This window comes from Alosa sapidissima, chromosome 17 (genome assembly GCF_018492685.1).
Source record: "Alosa sapidissima isolate fAloSap1 chromosome 17, fAloSap1.pri, whole genome shotgun sequence".
In the NCBI taxonomy this organism is placed as follows: domain Eukaryota; kingdom Metazoa; phylum Chordata; class Actinopteri; order Clupeiformes; family Clupeidae; genus Alosa; species Alosa sapidissima.
Window position 1 is genome coordinate 19,933,305 of NC_055973.1, and position 20,965 is coordinate 19,954,269.

Genomic DNA, 20,965 nt, shown 5'->3' on the forward strand with positions numbered 1-20,965 from the left:
AATGCAACGTGTGGATTGGGAAATAGATGTTTTTAATGGTTGTCAGCTGCACACTCATTATTCCCTGCAAAACAGCAGATCTGCTTGAGCTACAGGCTTCAGGATAATTGTAGTTAACAGTTCTGCCTCCTTGAGTTGAGAATGATGGCTTGCATGTGCTTCTCTGCAACTCCTGGGCTCAGAGTAATTGGGTGTTATTTTTTTTTCTTCTTTTTTGTATCAAAGAGGTCACCATTAAAAAAAAAGGCAGATGTGAGATTGCATGTATAATAATAATAATAAAAAAAAAAATACAAAGCAGTCAGAGAGGAGGCCTCTTGATAACATTCTCAGCTTTGTGGCCGGTAAGTCCACACCTCACTGAAGGCTGTTCGTGTTGCTGATGAAATGGCTCAGTGAGTGTTAAAGGCAGTAATGGCCTTCTGAGCCGCTGTGTGAATGTGACTTCTCTAGCCGTAATGAAAGCCTGCTAATGCTTTCTTCTTTTTCTCTCTTTTTTCTCTCTCTCTCTCTCCCTCCATCACGCCTACCAAAGGAGCAGCTCAGATCGTGCCAGGTACACTCTCTTCCTCTTTGTCTATGTCTCCGTCTCTTCCTGTGTGTGGTGTCTGTCAGATAATGTGATGTTCCCTTGTGCCGTCTCTGTGAGTGCCTCTGCCCTTGTTTTTTGATGTGCTTTTTGAGGACATTTCATGAGTTGGTCGAGTTCACGCTCACTCGAACACACAGTATATGAGTGCACTTCAGGTAGAAGAGCGCTTAAAGCCAAACGCACATACCACACACAGTGCTGTGAACGATGTCGAGTTTGATGTTGAATGTCGGTGTTACGAACACCAGGGCCAGTTCACAATACATTATATTCCAATGAAAGCAGTGATGTAAGTTAATTTCACGACTATCAAATTTGACTTTTAATTCCAATAAATGAGAAGTTGTGAAGGCTTTTAGCTGTTGCATCCATGATGGCTTGTGAACAACAGTGAGTGATGGCTGGTGTCAGACTCTCAGTCTACGAGCCTCTAAATGACACGTTGTGTGCTGAGGCAAAGCGCTCGGACGGAAGGTGCTGTTTAATCTCATGAACTGCAATCAAGATGAGCTCCGCCTTCGAACTGTCGCAAGGTGCTGAAATTACAGTGGAGCAGAGCAAACACTACAGCTCTGTCTCGCTCAGCGACTGCAGAAACTAAATGAAGTTATGAAAAAAGATGGGAACTAAATAAACTTATGAGAGAAGGAGGGAAACAAAAGGACTTTTGAGAAAAGATGGGAACTAAATGAACTTGTGGCAGAAGATGATGCTGAAGACGGGGCCGAGGTGACACACACAGGGGTTAAAGTGGGGGGGGACAGGGAGGAACGCAGTTCCGCCACCTCAGATAAATCAATAATATATTCTTTCATACGAATGATATAGTGCGATGATATTGTTAAAATAAATGGTGTGGCGTGTACAGAGGTGACCAAGAAGCTACGAATTCTTGTCCAAAAAGTATTGCTACACCACGATACTCAAAATGTTGTCCAACGGTGAGTCATTTTCCCCCGTTACACAGACAATGGATTTTAGGGTTCCCCCAACTGCCAAATCCCACTTTAACCACTGCACGCACACACAGACATACAGAGAGAGACACATACGCATACCACAAAAACACACACACACACACACCCTAGCAGCAAGAATTCTCTCATGCCAGGACCCAAAATAAGGAGCTCTCTTGACTTGAGTGGACCCAGTTCTTATGTCCGGTGTTCAGCGTGTGCTCTCCTTCCCCCCTGAGATCGGGGCTTCTCTGTGTGTCTGGGACCCTGTAGTAGGAGGGGAACTGCAGGCCAGCAGAGCTGCCTGTCACACGTCTCCTAATGGCCTGTGCAGACTACACGATTTTTTTTGTCTTCCACGATGATCTTTTACGATTGACCATGTCAGACTAGATGATCAGAGAACCACAAATTCTTGCCCCGTCTTGGCCATAAGATTGGCCACATTACAAGATCATGCAGCCTATCTATCGTAGCTGTCTTGTCGTGTGTCATCACAATATTGGTGTCAACACAGGAGTCATAGGAGTGTCAGGGTAGGCAGATAGGACCCAAGCGCAAGACTCGATGCAGGCGGACTCTTCAGACAAACACGTTTATTAGCTACAAAAAAAACTACAGCATTACAAACTTACTGACAGACAGGATAAACAGAGACGATCCAACAAAGAACAGAGAAACAGGGGGGTAGAAATATACAGACCTATTAACAGAAAGACAGAGGACTGGATGAAACCAACAAGACAATAGGGAACAGGTGTGAGCAGAAATGGAGGGAAACTAACGAGACAGGAAGTGCAGACCATATAAGGGAATGGGTGAAGACAAAGACACATGACCAGACAGGTAAATACAGAGCACATGACAGAACAATACACAGAAGGCCAGGGGCCGTATTCACAAAGCCTTTTATCTTACCACTAGGAGTACTCCTAAATCGCACTAAAAGATTTTAGCTAGGAGTTTTCTCTTAAAAGTTATTCACAAAGCCTTTCAGACCTACTCTTAGTAAGGAAAAATGACAACTCCTAAACTAAGAGTGAGTCTTCGTTGCTATGGATGACGTCATTACTCATGCACAAGCTTGACTGAAGTGACCACCTTGATTGGCTGATGATTGTAACGCGGGAATGATTCCAAACACCTCCCTTACGATGATGAGTGACAGGTGACAGGTCTGAGAATGCGTGCACTACACACGTAGTGCGAAGGACAGAAGATGATGAATAACTGAATAAAAAGGCCTAGCCTAAATGAATAAAGAGTAAGGCAAAACAAATAGCCTAGTAGCCTAATAAAACATAGGCCTACGGATTGATGCAGTAGGCTAGGCTATCTTTGCAACATTATTAAATTAATCTGTCACCATATGCCTACGTTTGCAAAGAGGAGAACATTTTTCTGAATGTGAATAAGTCTAACATTTTTCTGTTTGTGAATAAGTCTTAGTGAGTTAGGAGTCCTCTCGACTTCTTTTAGGCTGTCCCAGACTTAGGTGCTACTTTTAGGTCTAAAATGCTTTGTGAATTACTTTTAGTGAAAAAAATTAGGAGTCCTAAAGTTAGGAGTGACACGCCCATTATTTTTAGGAGTTGCTCCTAAATTCGCCACTTAGGAGCTACTTTTAGCCTTAAAATTCTTTGTGAATACGGCCCCGGATCCTTGGGAGATTCCCCCAAAATTCTGACATGCTAGACTTTTGGTCGTGTAGTCGTACAACATCGCAGACAATAAATCGTGTGTCGTTGAATATGTCACATTACAAGACACTTCCTCCTTCAGTGTCGTTCCTGAATTTTCATATTCGGGCACGACACTGGAAATTTGTTGTTGTCGTGGCAAAATCAGGCTGAAATTGTGTAGTCTGCACACACACACAAACACACACACACACACACACACACACACACATACACTGTATACAGAGAGAGACACATACATATACGCATACCACACAAACACAGACACATACATACAGTACACACACACACACACACACACACACACACATACCAACACACACACACACACACACACAGTGTCAGGGTGTGTGTGTGTTCTGTGGGAGTTCTCCAAGGCAGGGTGTGTGTATGTTCTGCGGGAGTTCTCCAAGGCAGGGTGTGTGTATGTTCTGCGGGAGTTCTCCAAGGCAGGGTGTGTGTGTGTGCTCTGTTCGAGCTCTGCATGGCAGGGTGTGTGTGTGTGCTCTGTTCGAGCTCTGCATGGCAGGGTGTGTGTGTGTGCTCTGTTCGAGCTCTGCATGGCAGGGTGTGTGTGTGTGCTCTGTTCGAGCTCTGCATGGCAGGGTGTGTGTGTGTGCTCTGTTCGAGCTCTGCATGGCAGGGTGTGTGTGTGTGCTCTGTTCGAGCTCTGCATGGCAGGGTGTGTGTGTGTGCTCTGTTCGAGCTCTGCATGGCAGGGTGTCGTAACCCTCATAGGGCAAAGAGCTGGGTCTGTGAGGTTTGGGAGGGAAATGAACCCATCCCTCAACTGAACTGTCAATTTAACCTTCAGTAAATCGTTCCATATATCCTTCATTAAATGTATCAATAAATCATGAAATATGAATGGAATTAGGCTTTGCAATAAATAATACATTGAAAGATTTATTGACATATTTAATTATTTATGTATTTATTGGAAAGTAGATATCACACATGACACTTCTAATTAAAGATAGATTGACACATACTGTGTAATTAAAAAATGTGTCATCAGAAATCCTCTTAACAGCAGAACCATCCTAATGAAAGTGGCTGCTGGACTCGAGCGACTTTATGAAGACATGACAGGAGAAGCCATCTGGGCCTCAAGGAGAAAAAACTCCTTTTTTTTTAATTGTCAGGGAGAATCAAGAGCCTTTCATAAGGCAACGTGTTGTGTAATACTGCTTTTGGAAATCAAGAAATCTTTCTCTCACAGTGTGCTTTGTGACCATCCTGATGAGTCGCTTTCCTGAAGGTCGGAGTGTGTGTTCCTGAAGGTCGGAGTGTGTGTTTGGGGTCACTCTCCTGTCAGCGTGCCTGTGGGCGGAGCCTGGCGGCCATCGGTTGCTTTAGTGTAATTGTGGAGGACAATGGTGTGGAGTTGGCATTGACGTGCTTTTAGAGGCCTTGCCTCACAAAAAAGTGTCTTGACATGGGAGAATGGAGAGACAGACCATCTCCAAGCACACGTCCCTCAAGGCTTCACCGTCCTTTTGTACCCAACATGATGGATAAGTTGGATATGAACGGCAGCGAATCCAAAGGTGACCTTTCAAAACTTCAGGACAAAAGAGAAGCAATGAATAAAAAGCTGTGTAGCCTACCTTATTCAAACTGACCCTGAGTTTACTGTTGCTGCTACGACAGAGGTGGTAACCAAAGCCTGGGACCTTGTAATAAAAATGCTGAAAATTTATCGAAATCATCCTACATTTGATCTTAGACACTACTCTACCAGATGTGTCATTTATAAATCACAAATGATCATGGATGGTTTTCGAAATGGTTTTCGGTCTCCACCTTGTAAACACCCCTTCATCAATATCATTAGAATGTAAATGTTTTAATGAAACTAATGGCCTACCTAAAATGTATCAAAACAATATTTTTTTGGCTCGTCACCTTCATGTCTGTGCTGTCAGTTCCAATAACCTATGGCCTCAATGATGTTCTATTATGTTTTCCCAGGCAACACTTAGCCTACTGGAGATGGATCTTATGTCCATGCAATTGTCCTCTGCTTGCTTTCACTTCGCCTGCTTGCAGTGCTGTGACGAATCAAAATTATTATCCAAGGTTTACTTTGGTTACTTGCCATAGGTTAACTTTGGAAGCAGGAAATAGTAACGGCTACCCCAGGTGTTTTTTTACGTCATCATTACGCGACGTTATCATCACTCAATGCTGAAATATGAATCCATATAAATGAGCGGACAGACCTCTGTACAATAATCCTGTTTATTATTGTAGCCTACAGTGAGTTTTCAGGACGACCCAGAGTCATATAATGCTGATGTACAAAAAAATCTATGCGTGATATGTAATGTTTCTTTTAGGATATGTTTTTGGCTGGTAAAGAATAGCATAGTATAGTAGCCATTTGCCAGTCATTCTTCATTCATTCTGCACATCAGGATTCAGGCCATTATCTCTTCACAATTGTTTTCTTTCATGACCAGTGGCCTAAACAATATCCTTTTTCTTTAATGTCATTTTTATCATGTACATTATCCTCGTCATGTATTCTGGAGTAGTTTAGAGTGTACTGTTACTATGACAGCGGTAGTAACTAAAGCCTGCCTTATTCAAACTGACTCTGAGGAAGTTTAGAGTTTACTCTTCCTACGGCAGGGGTAGAAACTAAATGTCTAACGGGCATAAGTTCTAATAGGAAAGTGGTTCTGTCGGGCTGATGTGGATCCTCATGCTGGGGCCCTGAGGTGGGTTTATGGGGTTTAGTGTGCTGACGTCCGAAGTCGGCGTGGGGTCAATGTAATGAGCATTTGACATAAGACCCACAGAGCGGAGCCAGAGTGGTGCCATCGCGATGAGGGGGAAACGGAAGGAAACTAAAGAGAGATTTCTTGCAGAGGCTAGTATTGATTTTAAACTCTTGCGTGGTGTGGTGCAGTGGCGTGGTGGTCTAGGTACCTGGAGGGTTGGCAGGTTATGGCAGGTCAACTCTGCACTTAGTCTCCACACTGACCTGATGGACGGACACTTCCTGTGATGATAGGCAGCGGGGGACGTACACACACACACACACACACACAGGCTGGCGTTGTCTGCTGGCGTTGTCTGCTATGTCCTGTACACACGAGAGAAGGCCTGTGGGAAGCGAAGAGAAGGATGGCTTCTGGGGTCCCCACCCACCCCGACTGTCTCTATGTCTCAGCTCCGCGGTCTCCATCTCTGTCTGACTTTTGTTTTTCTTTAGTATATTTTAGATTTTTGGGACTTTTAGCCTTAATTTTGAAAGGACAGTGAACAGAGAGACAGGAAGTGAGTGGGAGAGAGAGATCGGGTTAGATCGGGAAATTACCCGGGTTGGACTCGAACCTGGGTCCCCGAAGGCACTTGGACCCAAATGTAGTACGGGCACTGCAGTCAGTTGCGCCACAGCGCCCCCTGTCTGTCTGTCTGTCTGTCTGTCTGTCTGTTTTTTTTGCGTTGGTCTCTGTCTCTCTATGTGCTGTCTAGCATCCATGTTTTTGTCTGGTTCAGTGTGTTTCAGTGCACCTCTTTAGATATGATAGAAAGGATGGGAGGCACCTGTCTCTCTCATTCAACCTCTGCACTCCATCCCTGTTCTGTCTGTCTGTCTGTCTGTCTGTCTGTCTGTTTTACCCTATGCTAATCTTAACATATGATCTTAACCCAACCCTAATGGAATAGCCTGCTTATAGTAATGGATTTTTTTAGACAATTAATTGTGCAGACAAAGCACTTTATGCAGAGGTTGCTTCATCTGCAAGTTCTTTGTTTACTAACACTCTTAGAGTTGGAGCATTCTATTCTGTTGTGGAGTGATGCTGCAGTCGGGAGATAAGGTGGTCAGCGAGTCTGAAGAGGACTCTCCTTCCTTGTCTGAGCCCAAGTCTCAGTATGTCGTATGTCCTTGTGCAACTCAGAAATACAGTACAGGTGCTGTCTAATAGCAGTCAGCCTCGCCACCCTACTTTTCACTGAAAAACGAGTCACATTATCATTGAATAGAGTAGAAACTACAATAATGTGTGTTTTTCTACTTGAGGGCTGGGCCTTCACTTGCAAGTTTGGTAATACATTTCCATTTACACATCAATATTGTGTTTCAATAAATGTTTTTCTGGTTGTGTTTGTGATGATTTCAATTCATTCCCTCACATCCATCCATTTCCACCACAATTACGATATTAGCCAGTAGAATAATGGTCATAAACATAACTCAAGCTTATCCCAACCACCAAAGATGTTTTGCAAGAGTGATGTAAAAAGCTCACAAAGAGAGTGTGAGTACACTCTGCTGCTCTTAACAGTACGACCCTGAGTTACATGCCTGTTCATCCTCCGAGAAGAATGAATTGCAAATGACAAGGAAGTTATTTATGGATGTGTCATTTGGAGATGTGCTCTCTGAAATAAATTGGATGTTAACCATCCATTCAAAAAGGCTTCTTGGGTTCATGCGGCATTAAGGGTACACATAGCCTCCCGTTTGTGACGGCATGTAAGCTAGCGCGAAGAATAGCCTCAGTCCCATGCTGTGGTTGGTCCATACAGTGAGGCAGCTGACATGTGCTGATAGCTGTGGTCCAGCACTCTGGTGAATGGGCCTGCGCAGCGTGCATGGGAGACCACACAGAGAAGTAATTTTCTTACCTGGACAGAATTAGTCTTAAAAGGCGCTTTTCTATTGACGAGGAGCTCGTGTGCGTTGGCTACGGCAGAGAAGAGAGTGAGAGAGAGAGAGAGAGAGAGAGACACCGGTGATCCACTAGCATGCGATGCGAACTCCGCGACGCAGTATCCCATTTCTATGAGAAGCGAATTCCGCACTCGCATAGGATTCTGGGTATGTGGTGCGACGAGAGCTGTGGCTGCGGCGCGTCAAAAAGTTCAGCAATCCCCAACTTTATGCATAACTTTCGCCGTGTAGACGCATGTAGGTGCGAAGCCGGCAATTTTATGACGACATAGCCTCACCTCTCAACTCAGCCACGCACTCGACCTGACACACTGCTTGTCAAAACAAACCAAACCATTTATTTATCATATTAAAATGTTTTTTCTTTCCCCTGTCATGATTTATGTGCACAATGTAGCCTATCAGCCTTTTGTTAGAAGCACACGTTAGCTTAATTCAGTTAAACATTAGTTTACTGCATGCTAGTGTTTTCTCCAGTGGTGCTCTGACCTAATGCAATGCGTAGGCTAAGCATTTGAAATTTCACATAGCAGTCACATACCTTGAAAATGAACTTTATTAGTTTAACAGTTGAATTGAAAACCGAATTGTCTATAGTCTCCTTATTTCATGTGACTGCTTAACAAACTGTTTCAACAATGTTTTCTTTTACGCGATTCACACGAATTAAACGTGAAGCTTCTGCACGGCCGGCGCCATCGACTGGTCTGGCATATGCACTACAGCACATTTAGCCGGTTACACCTCTGTGTGTGCACGCACGTTTTTTTCTTTACCGGTGACGTTAAAGGTGTGAAAGCGGTCAGAGAAAATTCACCCGGCGGTTTCGTGTAGACGTGGCCTTAGTTGGGTACTGGAATGATGCAGATGAAATGGTTTCCAGTAGGAACTCAGCTCTACCTCAGATGCTGTGTTCAAAGCTGGCCGGCACTCTAACTCAACTCTGCTGTTAGCGGTGTGTTTTGGCTGGCGGGACTGTCGCTACCGGATGTGTGTCGCTGCCCAGGCTATGCCATAGGGTACACGGCAACGCAGTGTGTGTGTGTGTGTGTGTGTGTGTGTGTGTGTGTGTGTGTGTGTGTGCATGCTTGCCTGTGATTGTAAGGCTGGTTTAGCCCGTTGGATGGAGAGCCTGCTGAATTACTAACCCAGCATTGACTCTGCATCCACAGGATTATTAATCGAGCCCAGATCCCCTGCCCACACTGCTGGCGGTGCCTGATAAGGCCGATGGCTTCATTAGCGCGGGGCAGGGCTACGGGGCCGCTAGCACACAGCCTGCACACTTGGCTGTTAGAGCGGAATGAGGCCGTGCTCGTTATCCGCCCATTCTCCAGAGCAGGTGACAACAGGTGGGCAGCCCTGAGTCTGTCTGGGGTCTATCTGGTAAAAAAAACAGATCACGGAATATGAAATCTAAAATATCTGAAAATTTTAAAATGCCCTCGTCAAATGTGTAAACATTCAAAGCATACCACTGCAGTTGGAAAAGAGCGAATAGAAGACCTGGTACAACCTCTCTTCTACCTGGGTGTGTGTGTGGGTGTGTGAGGAGGGAAGGTTTTGTCTCATGAGGGTATTGGCATTGACAGGCTCCCCAGCCCCTCTTTGTGAGTGTCAGAGAGAAAGAGTGGGCTTCACATGTGTTTTACCTCCAGCACCTCAGCTACACACACACACACACACACACACACACACACACACACACACACACGCACATGCACACACACACACACACACACACACACACAGACACCTGTTCTGCTTACCAATGCAGCAGTCTGACACATCATGGAGAGCACAGTTCCGCCCTGCCATACCTGTCTGATACTGAGTGTGTGTGTGTGTGTGTATGAGATGAATACCTGTATGTGTGTCTGAAGTGTGTTTGAGTCACTCATATCCCACAGATCAGACAAAAATCTACTGGAGGATCAAACCAGTGTGGCTGCTATTGTTGTTGTTGTGATTGATTTGTTGTTGATGATGATGATGCTGTTGTTTCCAATGTTGATGATGATGTTGTTGTTGTTGTTGTTGTTGTTGTTGTTGTTGTTGTTGTGCTTGTGATTACCTGGGCTGATTTGAACGAGTTTTGTGTGGTTGTCATGACGCATTATCAATGTGTGTGGATGATGCTGCTGCTTGTAGCGTGGGAAGCAGAATATATTTTTTTTTGCGCTAGCCTGGCAACCCAAGCATGAATCATTTGCATTTAGTGTGCTTGTGCGTGCGCTAAGCGCCTTGTTCCTCACCAGGTGCGAATCCAAAGCGTTTAAACAGCATGCCGCTTCTTCTCGCCTCTCAGCAGATAAAAATAGAGCAAGGTGACTTTGTCTGATTCCTCTCCTCGCCTCTCCTCCTCGCCTGTCTGCTCATCTCCTCTCCTCTCCTCTCTGCTCCTCCTCTCCTCTCTGCTCCTCTCATCTCCTCTCTTCTCTGCTCCTCTCATCTCCTCTCTTTTCTTCTCCTCTCATCTCCTCTCCTCTCTGCTCCTCTCATCTCCTCTCTGCTCCTATCTCCTCTCTGCTCCTCCTCTTTTCTCTGCTCCTCTCATCTTCTCTCCTCTCATCTCATCTCTTCTCTGCTCTTCTCATCTCCTATCCTATCCTCTCCTTTCCTCTCCTCTCCTCTCTGCTCCTATCCTCTTCTCTTTTCTCCTCTCCTTTCTACGCTGTGCCCTGCTGAAGGTTGAAGGCTTTACACCCAAACTGTGATGAATGTGATTTAGGCTGCAATTATCAGGTGGAGGTTTTTGTCGTTATTTGCCCTCTGATGCAAACTTGTTACACACACACACACACACACACACACACACACACACACACACACACACACACACACACACACACACACACACCCCACCTCACCCCACCCACCTTCTCTCTCCCTCTCTCACACACATACTGTACACACACACACACATGCACATTTTTCTCTATCTCTCAATCCCTCTCTCTCATTCTCTCTCTCTCTCCCTCCCTGCCTCCCTCTCTCTCCATCCCTCTCTCTCACACACACACACATACACACATACAGATTCTTCTATCCAATTGCTTCCCTACACACACACCCTCCCCCTTTTTCTCTCTCTCTATCTCTCTCTCTTTGAAACACACACACACACACACATGTTTTTCTCTTTATTTGGCCAGAGTGCCCAGCCTCCCTCTGTCCTGTGTGTGTACTACAGGGAGGAGAGCCTGAGCTGGCTCCTGATTGCAGCTTCCATCACCTTGTGTTTAGATTGAGAGGTCTGATACAGTTCTGCCCTGAGCTGCAATTACCTGCAGACACACACACACACACACACACACACACACACACACACACACACACACACACACACACACATACAGACACACACACAATACCAGTAGTGTGCAGTGACTATACATTTTGGTGGGGCAGAAGCTTGTCTGACTATTTTTTAATAGCCTATCATTTTGGGCTACATTAAAATGACATATTTTACAGGACTTTGCTCTATGCTTAAGTCATGTCACAGTCAGAAATGTAAGTGGATTAAAATTAGAAGCCCATCTAGAAGTAGAAGTCCATCAGTTGACCGTTCTCATCACGTTAAACCAGCAAAGGATAGCAACCGTTGTTTGCTATGGGTAAACAAAACTAGTTTTCAGTGTTCTGTCTGGCCTATTTGCTAACTAACGTATCATATATATATATATATATATATATATATATATATATGAAGAGTTTGGTTCCAAAATACTATATCTACATTTTTAAAAACATTAGAAATTCATGTTATTTAATCTTGTATTTCAGGTAATATCAATCAACTTGCTTTTTTGTTGTTTTGATTGAGTAAGATAAATCAAATAACAATACCTAGTTACAGTTCTACTGAAATTACTTGCGAAACAAAATGTAAAAAAAATATTTATAGAAATTCATTAAAATGGTGGATATAGCGTTTTGGAATCAAACCCTTATATAATATTTTTCAAGTAGTTGGGTTTTGTAACTGCAACTCAGAACTGTTGGGTGTCATGAATAATTGTCTGACCACTCGCTGTAAAACTATATAGCTCATTCTGAATGCAGTGTGGCCATACCTTTGAACACCATTGCCTTCTCGTTTTTGCACTTTCAAAGGATGCTACTAAATCCACTACAGTAGCTGCTAAACCAAGGAAGACACCATTGTTAGCTAACTTATAATTTCAACCTCTCAAATTGTTTTTTTTTTAACAGAAACTCAACATGGTTACTCACAGGTGCAACACTACTCGCCATTTCTGCATCTGGAAATGAAACTATACTGGCGGAATAATTTGAGCACAGTTCTAGAATATAACCATGGGACAGACAACTTTACGACCATACAGGCGTCTTTTAGCGCGGATTGCAATCCTTATTGAAGCCGCCAGGGTTATGCAATAAATATATGGAGGAATGCGATCGTCGAGGTGCCCTGCCCCAACATCGCATGTTTATTTCCTGTTCCCACACTGTACTCCCCACAGGAGCACAGTCTGGGGATTGATTTTTTCTCCTCCCCTCTCCTCATGTTATGCTGTATTCTTTCTCAATCCCCTGTCTTCCTGTCCTGTCTACCCCCTTGTCATATTGTATGTATGTTTGTGTAATGTATGGACAGGTTGACGGTTAATTTCACTGATACTTATTGTGACTGTGACAATAAAGGCCTACTACTACACTGAACTCAACGAGAATCGCCACCATATCTAAAAGCTGATGTCAGACCAACAGACCAGAACAGACCTGCAGGGTTAGGGCCTCCTCGACGAGGCGATTACTGGTCCGCGGATAATTTCTGGCACAATTAAACGGTATCATTGAACCGCGGCCGAAAGAAAAAGAAACTAAACATTTCCCAGAATAGGAAACATTTCTTAATGTATTGTTATCAAATAAAGAGGCATAGCATTAGGGGGTAGTGATGTGAGTGCTCATTCTTGTTTGTGCGCATCTGTGTAAGTTAAACAGTCACCACTGGAGATAACGTGGGTAGCAGCAACAAACAACATAGCCTTTTTAAAACAACGAACGAAGCGGACTCTTGCTGTCCATGAAAAGATGCTGGCTAGATCTTGTTAGGCATGTTTAAGTTAGGCTAATGAACATGTTGCATTCTATACAGCCTGATTATGTCATTCTTTAAGCTACATACCCTGTCTCCAGTTTTCCTCAATTTGACTAATTAAGAAGGGATAATAGGATATTTGACCGGCATATCATCAAAATGTCCGGAAAACGAAACCTCTGCCGGTCACTTTGACCGGCACCATTTTTTTCTAGCGGAAACTCTGGTGTGTGTGTGTGTGTGTGTGCATCAGGTGCAGGGGGCAGGGAGCTTATCTATCAATTCTCATCAAAGACAGGCACGATGTCAAGTGCTAATATTCCCTGGCCTTTCCTCGGTCTGCTGTTGGGATCAGCCTCCTCTGTCTGTGTGTGTGTGTGTGTGTGTGCAGGGCCGGAGTGGGGTCACTTTTCAGCCCGGGAGTTTCAGGTCCAAGACCGGCCCACTTTTTTAGTGGTGGTGTAAATTGGATAAATAAAACAACAGTTCCGCTCTTACTATCCTGTAGTTTTTATTAGTACCAATATTCCACTATTCCACAAGGATAGATTGATAAGTTAACAAAAAAAGGAAGGAAGAAATAAAGCATTAAATGTATCCCACAATTCCACTAAGAGACATATTGAACTATTGTTTACATGTTTTTTCTGCATGGGTCAGCTATCATGTTGTTATTTGGTGATTTAGGCTACTCCTTTACTACACCCACTTCTGAGCAAACAAGGCATATAGGTTGATCATGTAGCCTACTGCCGTCATATAGCCTAGCCTACTGTTCTTTCTTACATTAAATAACTTTAATTCATATGGTTAACTCTATTATCCTTTCTACTTGTCTAGTTATAGCTAATTTCGGGCTCATCATTTTCAGCGGGGGACTGGCTGATCTGCTGCTCAGAGGCTACTTTTGTTTTTAGGCCTAGGCTACTGTATACACAGATCAAGCTTGAGATTTGTTATCCATATTTGCATAATATTTGCAAAGTATATGAATCGCCATATTGGATGATACAAAAAGGGTAATATTTTAATTAATTTAATATGTTGCTTGCGAATAGGTTGACAATGCTACAACGTCCAGTATTAGCCCAATAATTACGCCGCTAATAATCATGGCTATCTCTCTTTACCAGTTGCCACTTCTGTCCGGAAGCTGTATCTGGAAGCTTGGCACATTTGGCAGCATTTTCCCCCAATACTTTTCGTCTTTTTTACCTGGCCTTTTCAGTCCCTCTCTTTGTACAATCCATCCTCTCTGACGCTTATCACAGGGCCGGCCCGGCTATGGTATCTGAGAAAACTTTTTAGAAAAGACGGGCTATATGGACCCAACCAACTCTTCTTGGGGGGGGGGCGGAGAACAACCCATGCAGAGGCTGCGGTGTTAGGCATAGAATGTGAACGTGTGTAGCCAACTTTAAGAGAAGATAGATCAACGTGGCAAATGTCAATATTTTTCCCTCGACCGGCCCAAAAGTGAAGCGGCCCACCGGGAATTCTCCCGATTCTCCCGATTACCCACTCCGGGCCTGTGTGTGTGTGTGTGTGTGTGTGTGGATAATGCTTCGGCTAGGGGGGGTTCATTGGGATGGAACCTCACATTGATAGATGTGTTTGAGCAACATGTGTGTGTGAACGTTGGAGATGTGTGAGTACTGGATGTATATAAGCAATTTGTGTGTGTGTGTGTGTGTGTGTGTGTGTGTGTGTGTGTGTGTGTGTGTATGTGTGTGTATACTGTATGTGTGTGTGTATGTTTCCCGGCTTCTCCTGTCTGCTGTTGCAATCAGCCTCCTCTATCTAAGTTTTTGTGTGTGTGTGTGTGTGGGTGTGTGTGTGTGTGTATGTGTGTGTATACTGTATGTGTGTGTGTATGTTTCCCGGCCTCTCCTGTCTGCTGTTGCAATCAGCCTCCTCTATCTAAGTTTTTGTGTGTGTGTGTGTGTGTGTGTGTGTGTGTGTGTGTGTGTGTGTGTGTATGACATAGAGAATACTGGATGTGTGTAAACACAGTGTGTGTTTCCTTGTGTTGCAGTCCAAGGGCAGAACTTGGTGACGGACAACGTGTCGGTGGTGGAGGGGGAGACGGCCACCATCAGCTGCAGAGTGAAGAACAACGACGACTCCGTCATTCAGCTGCTTAACCCCAACAGACAGACCATCTACTTCAGAGACGTCAGACGTGAGTACACACACTGACACCCCCGCCCCACACACACACACACACACACACACACACACACACACACACACACACACACACACACACACACACAGACACACACTACACACACAGTTCCGTCATGCAGCTACTCAGTCCCAACAGACAAACCATCACAGACGTGAATACACACACACACACACACACACACACACAGATGCTTACTATCTCTGACTCCACAGCTGGAGGATCATACACTGTGAAAAAGAAACAAATTGCACAGACACAGAACCATCACTGTTGCCTGGACAACACTCTGCCCTCTGAGGAGAGAGAATCCATATGTCACTCACACAAACACACACACACACACACCCGCACGCACGCATGCACGCACACACGCACACACACACACACACACACACACAGACACATACACACACTGCCCTCAACCATGTAGTATGCGTATGAAAAGGGTCTTTGTAAGTCACGCACACACGAACACTAGTACAAAAACAGACACCCACGTAACCCCCCTTAAACCCCCCTCCCGCTAAGACACATACACACACACGCACACACACACACACACTCACAACACACACACAATTAATAGAGCATGTACTGTAGCATTAGAATGTTTTTGAAAAGAGCCTTTGGGAATCCAACCCCAAACTAAAGAAAATGAGCGAACCTGTGTTTGTGTGTGTTGTGTGTGTGTGTGTGTGTGTGTGTGTGTGTGTGTGTGTGTGTGTGTGTGTGTGTGTGTGTGTGTGTGTGACATATGAACTCACACACTCACCGGGGACTCATTGGTGTGTGTGTGGGAGTCTGAAGGTGTGTGTGTGTCGGGTCAGCTTTTGCTCTTCCAGTCTGTGATTATGATTGCACTGTTGTGATGACAGAAGGGTGAAGCGTCTCACTTTGTATACAGGTTTGTTTTTCTGTGTGTGTGTGTGAATGTGTGGGTGTGTGTGGTGTGGTGTGTGTGTGTGTGTGGGGGGGGGGGGAGGTGAGGTGGGGGCAGATTCATCTTAGTCCATCCAATCACATGATTGGGATGCGTGTGGGTGGGTGGGTGCATGAAAGCAGACATGTGTTTGTGTGTGTGTGTGTGTGTGTGTGTGTGTGTGTGTGTGTAATCACATGTGCTGGTGTGTAACGTCCCTGCTTGCTGATGAGCTGCTTAGCGATGGGCTTGACCGCTAATCAAAACACTCTTTACCTCAATTTTGGCATCACCTCCCCCCTCCACAGACACATACAAGCACACACACACACACACACACACACACACACACACACACACACACACACACACACACACACACACACACACACACAGACAGATACATGCATAAAAAATGCAAAATGCAGCTCTGCAACAGACCACAGACCAGCAGTTTGTGTACGTGCATGCATACAGTATATATGCATGTGCGTGTATATTTGTGTGTGTGTGTGTGTGTGTGTGTGTGTGTGTGTGTGTGTGTATGTGTGTGTGTGTGTGTGTGTGTGTGTGTGTGTGTTAGTGTATTTGTGGCTCGATGGTTGTTGTGGCGTGTATGTATATATTTGTGTGTGTGTGTGTGTTTGTATGTGCATGTATGTATACATTTGTGTGTGTGTGTATGTGTGTGTGTGTGTGCGTGTGTATGTGTGTGTGTGTGTGTGTGTGTGTGTGTGTGTGTGTGTGTGTGTGTGTGTGTGTGTATGGTGACATCAGAGGCTTTTGTTTTTGTCTCATTATGCACCGTGTGCTGGGCCCACCTCCGTAGATATCATTAATGCATGTGACCCCTTTGTGTATGTCCTTGTTGTGTAGCCGGCTGATGGCGAATAATCAGCCTTTTATGCATTGTTTATCAATTATGCATAAACATATGGCATACTCTTGTTTAGAGTTTTTTGCTTTACTTTTTGGCCTGATTTTCCCAACTGCAGGGTTTAGCTGAGAAAGAGATCTGGCCCTGATATGGCTATTATATGGCCCTGATATGGCCCTGATATGGCTCTGATATGGCCCTGATGTGGCTCTGATATGGCCCTGATGTGTCTCACTTATTGCTAGTGACTGATGTGTTTGATGTGTTGGCTTTTCATAGCATACCCATCTCCCCTGCTCTGGAGTGCTCTAGGTGTATGGGTGTATGTTGTTGTGTGTATTTGTGTGTGTGTGTGTGTGTGTGTGTGTGTGTGTGTGTGTGTGTGTGTGTGTGTGTGTGTGTGCACTTTTTGTGTGTGTGTGTGTGTGTGTGTACATATCATATATGCAGGTGTGTGTGTGTGTGTGTGTGTGTGTGTGTGTGTGTGTGTGTGTGTGTGTGTGTAAGGTTAAAAGAACCCCTCCTGAGATGACCCTCTTGTTGGTGGAAGTTGCATCAGATGAATGTTTCAAGGTCCACTTTTCTAATTACAGCTGCACACTAGGCTTCTAATTAATACACTCTGCTCTGAGCCTCAGAGAGCAGACCTTCCAATGTGTGTGTGTGTGTGTGTGTGGATGTGGGTGTGCGTGTATGAATGTGGGTGTGTTAGGAAAGTGGGTGCTGAGGTTAGCCTTGAGATGAGCGTTGGACAGAGTGTGTGTGTGTCTGTGTGTGTGTGTTCTTTTGCCTGTATGATGTATTATTCTGTATGTTTACTTCCTGTCTGATGTTTCTGAAAGAAGCACATGCACACATGCAACACTTACATGGCACTTGCTGCTCATGCTAAACACCCTTCCCTCTGTGTGGGACACACACACACATATGTGCATGTGCGTGTGCGCGTGTTTGTGTGTGTGTGTGTGTTTCCATGTCATGCAAAAGTGACGAAGAGAGAAAGTGACCAGACATACAACTCTCTTTGTGCTGTTGTTGCACACCTACCTATCAATTGTTTCTGAGGGCAGGCTTTATCTCTCTCACTTTCTGTTACACATAGCAAGCCTGCAGTAGTGATATGACTGAGGAAAAGAAATACATTTTGGCTAACAAACTCATGCCCCATGCTACACTAAAGTGTATCACTGACTATAGACTATAGAAAGCATCACATTGATAGGCTTCTGCCTTCGGTGGGAGACTTGAAAATGAAAGACTTACAGAGGTGAGCTTAAGATTAGATTAGATTCAACGTCATTGTCATTGTGCAGAGTACAAGTACAAAGCGAACGAAATGCAGTTTGCGTCTAACCAGAAGTGCAAAAAAGCAGTGCAGGTGATGCATAGGCTGCATAACACTAAATCAAGTGTTACTCGCAAATTCACATTCCCGCAGTTTTTTGATATGTCATATCAAAAACACATCCATCATACAGTATGATCTGATTATGTTTGAATCAGTTAGACACTAATGCCCTCTGCGAGACACTCTGGCAAAGAGCAATGATGCACGTTACTTTTACCCCAACATTCCGGGGAACTAGCTAAACTGATGAAGACAGCGCTGCAACGTTGGAGGACAGTACACATTGGTCGTAGTGTGTTATCCGATTGCGTCGAAGTCCGAAATCATTCAGAGTAAACATGGTCTAGAGTTATCCAATTGCGTGCAGTGAGATTTCTAAATGCATGCTTTTTGCCGCCCCTCGAGTTGGGCCATTACATTGTTCTTTGCCAGACCCTTAATCTTTCTAGATTATCAGGGTCTGGATTTTCCAGGCTAAGACACTAATGTACTCAATACAAAACACATGATAAAACAGTTTTTCCTAGGATATAGTGATGTCTTTTTTCAATAATATTGTTCAAGTAGGATTTTAATTTAAAGGAATTATCCTTTAACGTACAAGAATATACTAACCATACACGACACATAAGACCAGACCTGTAAGCGGTGAAACCATGCTGGATGTGTTTAAGCATTGAGGGCCAGATCTACTAACACTTTTGCACCCACTTCAGGCGTATTTGTTTCGCAACGTGCGTGTAAAATCATGGCGAGGTATGTAGAAACAGGCCACACTGAGGAAAAAGCGCAGACTGCCTGTCGTGGGAGCTGAAAATGGCAAATTGTGTTTTTCTGTGTCATGCATATGCATTCATGAAAGGGTCAAGGGGAAAGTGGGAGTTTACCGTAAAGAGATGGGAGGGGAAGCGTAAAGAGCGCCTAATTATGTATTCCGCGGTATGTACAAAAAACTGCCCGTGAAAGCGCGCGTCTATTCTCCGCCGAATTATCTCCGCCTTGTAAAAGCAGGTGTTAATCCAAATTGCGGTTAAATGGCTCAATAAGAGAATTTTTCAAAGACAGCAGAATCGCTATTTAGAGCACCAATTTTGCGTCTTGTACTATATCAAAAGCAACCTTAACTTATGTTGGCCTTTCGAATGTCTTACTTTCACTTTCACGTCATCCACTTAAACTTTCCTTCTTGCTAGATTTGACCAATCTTCCATAGCCTAGCCTACGTGCACAAGTAGTTTGAGTAGAACAACTGATCTTCATTATCTCCCTGCTTGTTGACATCTGATTATGTATTGTATTATTTCATGATCGCTAAACGTTTGATTCTTTTTGATGTTGTCATCAGTTAACTTCATTCAACTGCGCTTGTATGTAGGCTACGCCGTTCAGTTGTGAACATTCGTAAATTGTAGTAGAGGGTGGAGAAAGGCGGAGAAAGGCGCAGATTACCCGATGAAGTGAAAGATTGATAAATACCCCATACACTTGCGTTCGCTATCTGCGGTTTGGCCATGGCGCTGATAATGCTACGTTCGCAAATGTACATACATCTGGCCCTGAGTCCGTGCTGGATGTGTTTATGCATTGAGTCCATGCTGGATGTGTTTAAGTATTGAGTCCATGCTGGATGTGTTTAAGTGGTAAGTCCATGTTGGATGTGTTTTAGCATTGAGTCCATGCTGGATGTGTTTAAGTAGTGAGTCCATGTTGGATGTGTTTAAGTGGTGAATCCATGCTGGATGTGTTTGAGTGGTGAGTCCATGTTGGATGTGTTTAAGTGGTGAGTCCATGTTGAATGTGTTTAAGTGGCGAGTCCATGTTGGATGTGTTTAAGTGGTGAGTCCATGCTGGATGTGTTTAAGTGGTGAGTCCATGTTGAATGTGTTTAAGTGGTGAGTCCATGTTGGATGTGTTTAAGTGGTGAGTCCATGTTAGATGTGTTTAAGTGAGTCCATGTTGGATGTGTTCGAGTTCATGCTGGATGTGTTTAAGTGGTGAGTCCATGTTGGATGTGTTTAAGTGGTGAGTGGTGATTTTGGGCTAGTTTGCTACTTTAGCATGTATTGTTTCACACTACTACAACAAAAAAGTCCGATTTACACATTTAGGTGTTTATTTCATTACATTTTGTCTACTCGCGTCTATATATTTCTCCTAAATTCACCAAAAGTTAGCATTCTAACATTTCATGCACTACCGTGAACGTGTCATGTCTAGTACCATTGGAAGGCTCTGGTTTTCCTGCATGACGCTGTGCAATCCGAATATGGACACCTTTGTATCAGCAACCAATCACGAAAGTTCAAAGGTGAGAACCCTAGAACGAAGCACTTACATACACCAAACTTTCCAGTCTTACAGTATATATAACTATATTTACAAGACTTTTACAGAGGGGTTTATTGATATATTATTCCTGATTTACAGGATAGCAAAAGTAGATATCCATAAATCCCATCTATCCCATCTAATATGTGAACACAATGAAAAAATAATTTTTTGAACCTAGCTTTATTTTTTTTTTAATTATGGAAATTAGCGCCTATTTAATTAGATAATTACTAATTTGCATATTTAAACATTAAATTACAGAAAACTTGTCATATTTTTTTTTCTCA

The 20,965-nt window shown here is 43.9% G+C and overlaps 1 protein-coding gene and 1 long non-coding RNA gene across 4 annotated transcripts in view; one reads left to right on the plus strand and one right to left on the minus strand.

Annotated features, from left to right (window-relative positions):
- cadm1b (cell adhesion molecule 1b) overlaps positions 1-20,965 on the plus strand; it is a 214,351-nt gene that overhangs the window by 119,751 nt on the left and 73,635 nt on the right. For 2 of the 3 annotated variants that reach the window (XM_042068673.1, XM_042068676.1), the window contains exons 2-3: positions 536-556; positions 15,048-15,194. In XM_042068673.1, coding sequence (XP_041924607.1) covers positions 536-556; positions 15,048-15,194 — 168 coding nt within the window. The remainder of the gene's footprint in view (positions 1-535; positions 557-15,047; positions 15,195-20,965) is intronic. The other variant, XM_042068675.1, reaches the window with a different exon arrangement.
- LOC121688813 overlaps positions 1-20,965 on the minus strand; it is a 96,462-nt gene that overhangs the window by 61,699 nt on the left and 13,798 nt on the right. The window lies entirely within an intron of this gene.